We start from the raw sequence: 5,662 nt of genomic DNA on the forward strand, positions 1-5,662 counted from the left end.
CGGGTAATAATAAATGAGCAAGAAATAATAGAGTTTTAAAATGAGATTTGAAAGAAAACATCTTAAAAAATTAAAATTCTAAAGAAAGAAATGAAAGTTTTAAAAACGAGATTTGAAATTTCATATGATTAAAAGAAAGGTTAAAAACATGCGTCGTTTTTACGTACGAGATGGTAAAAGAACATATATTTTGATCATTGTTTTTGAAAATGAGTTTTTTTACGTTCGGTGACAAATCGAAGGGGCAAATTGACCATTTGTTCATTAATTTTGTCTCTCGGCAGAGAAGGAGTAGCATAAGTACCGAGTACCATCCTAGAGCAGGACCCATGTCTCTATAGTCTATAGTAACAGACTCATTCACCTACTTCCTTATTTGCCCTCTCTCCATTTCTTTTTTTCTCTTGAGCATGTACTTGTAGACCTCACTCTCACAAAGGTCTACAATGTTCAACTACCTATTAAATGTTCATCCACTTCTCTTGCTCATTGCAAGTATAAACGATATCAACCGACTACTACGAAACTATTACTCCCCCCGTCCCATAAAATTTTCTAAGTTTAACAAAAAATATCACATAAATATTAAATTTGCTCACTCGCACAAGCAATCACCTCTAGCACCGGATGAACGAGTGGAAGATGAAATATGATGCTAGAATTATAACCTCAAAAAATAATATGTGGTGATATGCTATATTTATAATTAATTTGGATTGTCCGAATGCAAGTAATATGTAATAGCCGGATGTAAATTATTATTGTTACATGCTAGGATAAAGAATTATGAGAGTTCAAATTGTGCGTTAAGAATTAACTGAACGAAAATATGTATTGTATTTCACTTAACATTAAAGATATAAAAAAATTATTACTTATTGATATCGTGTGTGTTTGGACGAACAAAAATGCAGTGGATGAAATAATTATCTTGTTCTTTCTATGTATTAGACCATAAAAGATAAGTATATATGTAATTGTACCCTCCTACGTTTTACTACCATTTATGTTTATTCATGGTGTTTCATATATTAATATGTTACATATAGTCATAGATGATCCGGCCATGAAACATATCTAGAAAAACCACTTAAATATAAACCGATAAATTTCAAGTAAAAGAAAGATTCAATTCATAATTTAGCCAATTTTGTTAAAAAAATATGACTTGATTATGAATTACAGATAAATGTATTTTTAATAAAACCTGGGTTAAAGTTTATTATTTTAAAAAGATAAATTAATGGTACAATGAGAATAACTATAACATTTTTTTATTAAGGATAGAAGCTCAAAACTAGAAAACAGAGAATTACCGACGAAATTTTTTTGATTTAACGACGGATTTTAGCCTTTTACCAATGGAAAACTTAATTTACCGACGGTTTTCAGCCATTAACGACGGAAAAATCCGTTGCTAAAATGCAGTTTTCTATGCATAGATGTAAGTTGCCAGATGTAAGCATATTCGCAAGGTCTCACAATTTTGTGTACTAATATTGTGAACTAAACCAACTCAAACCATAAGTCAGCTATTATTGCGGTATCAATATATATGACAACTCTTTATCAACAGCTTCTCAGTTCCTGAACTACAAGCTAGATTGATATTTTTCTATTATTACTTATCTTGGATTACCTTTATCTATCAAAAAGGTCAATGCCAAAACGTGGAATGTAGTCATTTCTCGGTTTTCCTCGGGTTTATCCTCCTGGAAGAAATTCTTTTGTTCATCAATTGGCTAATTTTATGTTCGACGGAGTTTCTTGTCGGATAGAAAATTCGGAGATCGATCATTGGAATATAATCTAGTTTTTCGGCATTTGAAAATTATGAAGCGGGAAATAATCGAATTTTTAGGAATGACTTAAAGAAGGTTAATTTTCTGGTTTGCAATTCCATTTGCAATGAGGATATTTTTGTACAAATCTCATCATTTGAAATTTCTTTATTCAGAGAATAACGTTTTTAAAAATATGAACTTTTTTATATTTGTTTCTAAACTTTGTTTTTGTGTTCGCTTTTCTTGCCATCCACTTATGTAGGTGGACTAATATGCTCATCAATTGTCAAAATTAAAAAAAAAAATTGCAACTATAGGTTTCATAATAAAAAAATCTCACAATATAGTCAAACGGTCGTATGCGAATAAAAGATGTCGGTATTTGGATTAGATTGTCCATGACAGATTATCCAAATCTATTAAAAAAAAATATTAGAAAGGTGCATTTACTTTCATAAAATGTTATTCTGTCATTTTTTTGAATATCTCACTATTATAAGTGCTTCACATTTGATTTAATAGAATCATTATTCTCTAAAAAAAAACTCCATAAAATGTTGTACTTGTTTATGACATAATTTAAGTATTTAAAAATATTTGAAACTTAGTGTAAAAAAACAATTAAACTTGTAAGATCAAATATAAACTGTCTAGGTATATAGCTATTAGAACTTTGAGTATACTCGTGTTTAGCCGCCCAATGAAAAGCTGGTAAGAATTTGTCATAAATTAAATCCTATAAGCTTTTTCTAATTACAGTTTTGAAATTATATAACTGCACACTTATTCCTACATCTCTGCACATGAAACATCTAAATCATCACTGCCAAAAGATTTAATCAAATATCTATAATCTCAGCCAAAATATTAAAGCTGCTGGCCGTACTTAGCCCATAAAGAAACCTAGAAATTATCATAGATAGAACATAACATTACAAAAGTCACTTTCTGAGCAATTAAGTCATCATCATCATCATCATAATAATAATACTTAACACAAAATCCTAACACAGACATCATGCAAATACAGCAGAAGCAGCAAAAGCTAGCCCTAATAATACATGCAGTACACAAATAACCTAAATAATTCACTCATTAAATACATAACAATAATTAAGAGATTCAGTAGGTCCACATGCAGTCAAGTTCAGTAGGGCCCATTGCCACCCTTCCACTACCACCGCCACTGGCGGCTCCTCCGGCGTCTTCGGTGTTTGTCATCCAGTTCATGGCAGTGGTGCCACCGGAGGTGAATGGAGGATTGGCCATGGCTGGTGTTGGTGATGGGAAGAAGAATGGTAGCTGGAGATTTTCTTGAAGAGACCTGAGGCTAGGGAAAGCGGAAACGCCCATGTTTCGCTGGTACCTTCCGAATGGATCGGTCATGGCTGGGAGCGGTGGCTGTGGCTGCTGCAGCAGCGGAGAAAAATCAAAGTTGTTGTGGTTAGCAGCGGCGGAGGCGGCGGCTGCAATGGTGGAGAAACAGGACACGTGCTCATGTTGGGAGTGGCTGTCATAAGAGCAGCTGTCTGGGTCATTGAGAGCGGAGGTGGGATCGAGAAGCGGCGGCAGAGACACTGACACTGATGAAGGAGAGCTGACTTCTGGGTAGACATTGAACCGGCTCTTCTTGGTGGCACTGCTGCTGCTGTTACTGCTACCACTGGCTCCTCCTCCACTCTTCTGGAACACTCGAGATATCACCCACTCGTCCTAAACAAATCAACACACATTACATCAAGAGATACACTTGATCTCGCTCCTCTAATTATGCACCACAGCAAATAAACAAGAATTATTGAGTGTTTTCAGTGATATAATATATAGTATTATTACAATACTATAAGAAGTTAATTATTGAAGATCAAACTAGGGTTTTTAAAAGGATATAAGGTTTTTTCATGTTCATAAAATGCAAGGAAACGGACACTGAAATGCCTATAATGAAAATCCATAAAGACACGAGAATAATTACTACTTTCTGCAAGGCAATGTCACAACAGAAAATAATTATAGCAAGCCTTTTTCAGCCATATTTTAGTATGTCACAACAGAAAATAATGTTGTATAATATCATTAATTAGGGTGAATCTCGTTATTTACCATATAATAACTAACTTTAAACCCGGTTTATTAAACCTAATACTCTCTTTTTTTGGCCAACAAAACCTAATACTCTTTTAAGCTTATTCAGAAGAACATGGAGTGAATGAAATCTTGCAGATAATCACAATATATGCAAACCTTAGAGGTGCGAGAGAGATAATGGTAGGCAAATTTGCCTTCAAGCCGATACTCATGCATGACCCAATTACTCTTCTCTCCTTTAGGAGCTCTTCCTCGATAGAAAACCAAAGTTTTCTTCATTCCAACAAGTGCACAGCTCTTCGAACTATAAATCTCTCGATCTTTGCCAGTAGCTTTCCAGTAACCAGCTTCAGTTGCTCTATTAGTTCTGAGCCCAGTTGGGTACTTCCTATCGCGCAAGCTAAAGAAATACCACTCTTTTTCCCCCATTTTAGCTCGCTCTGCAACAAAACCACAGCTTCACACAGTTAGAGAAGAAACAAACAGTCAAATCCTCACAAATTTCACACAATCTGAGAGTTAATTACCAGGAAGCTCCCACGGCTCACACTTGTTAAGATCCACTTCAGCAATGGCGCGACCAGTGAAGTTACTGTCGAGAACTTTCTTGAGGAGATAGTACGTGATAAGCTCCTCATCAGTCGGGTGAAACCTAAAACCAGGAGGCAAATGGCCCGAGTCACCGTTGTCAAAGTGGCGATAGTGCTCCATATTACACAGCTCAAAAAAACAAAACAAACCCTAAAACAAATCTAAGTTGCCATGAACACCCAGATAGGAAAAGGTTAAAAGATTGAAGATTTATATAGAGATGAAAAGATATAGAGAGAGGGGGTGGGGGGTTATGGGGATTTGATGAAATGAGTGGGCAGAGGGGTAAAAAGGGAAAAAGAAAAGTGAAAAAATGAGTGTGTTATGTCTGATGATGGAGATAGATGTGTGGATGATAATAGGGTGAGGTGTGTGGCTGGGTTGGGTTGGGTTGGGTTGGGTTGGGTTGGGTTGGGTTGGGTTGGGAGGATGCGTGCGTGCGTGAGAAAGTGTGCAGGTATTCTCTGTCAGTGAAGAAATTGAAAGGGAGGGAACAGAAAGTAGTTTTTAATTTTATATTACTTAGTGATAGAAAGAGAAAATTATATAATTCTTTACAAACTCATCCCCCAATTACTATAATTATTTTTTAAAACTCCATCTATTTATTTTTAGGCCTAATCATTTTTTAAAATATAAACTTTTACGGTTTTTATCAATTATGGCCGAATTTTTTATTTTTTTTTTTACAATTATATCAAATTTGAAGACTTTTTTTTGTAATTATAGACAAAATTTTAATTTTATTTTTTGAAATTTAAATCTTTCAATTTTTATCAATTGCGACCAAAAAAATTATATTAATTTTTTCTAAAAGTTGGACAATTTTTTAAAATTTCGGTTACAATTGAAAAATATAATTGTAAAAATTAGAAAGTTTGGATTGTAATTGATAAAAAAGGTGTAAAAATTTGAATTTTAAAGATAATTAGACCTTATTTATATTTATCAAAATTGATGAGTTTCTATAATGTTAATTTTGTAGATATTAGACTTTTTTTGATACGAAAATAATGTGTCCTCTACGCGCATAAATGCAAGTCAACTTTTTCTTAAATTAAATTTATGCGCTTTAATATTTCTTGAAATAAGACCGTTGGCATTTTTATGACTAAAATAAAAATATAGAGATTGAATGTATATAAATTATAGTGGGGGAATCTAATTCCAAAAAGTGTATTAATGTAAGGACAAAATAT

General features: G+C 33.6%; 1 protein-coding gene across 1 annotated transcript; it reads right to left on the reverse strand.

Annotated features, from left to right (window-relative positions):
* Positions 1-2,678: 2,678 nt before the first annotated feature.
* Positions 2,679-4,774, reverse strand: LOC126666968 (protein CUP-SHAPED COTYLEDON 2). Its single transcript, XM_050359907.2, has 3 exons — positions 4,400-4,774; positions 4,029-4,312; positions 2,679-3,497 (listed from the first exon to the last, which is right to left on the reverse strand). Exons 1-3 carry the CDS (start codon positions 4,581-4,583, stop codon positions 2,907-2,909), a joined length of 1,059 nt encoding a protein of 352 aa, XP_050215864.1. The 5' UTR covers positions 4,584-4,774; the 3' UTR covers positions 2,679-2,906.
* Between the last annotated feature and the right edge of the window lie 888 nt (positions 4,775-5,662).

The sequence above is a fragment of the Mercurialis annua genome, linkage group LG2, assembly GCF_937616625.2.
Source record: "Mercurialis annua linkage group LG2, ddMerAnnu1.2, whole genome shotgun sequence".
In the NCBI taxonomy this organism is placed as follows: domain Eukaryota; kingdom Viridiplantae; phylum Streptophyta; class Magnoliopsida; order Malpighiales; family Euphorbiaceae; genus Mercurialis; species Mercurialis annua.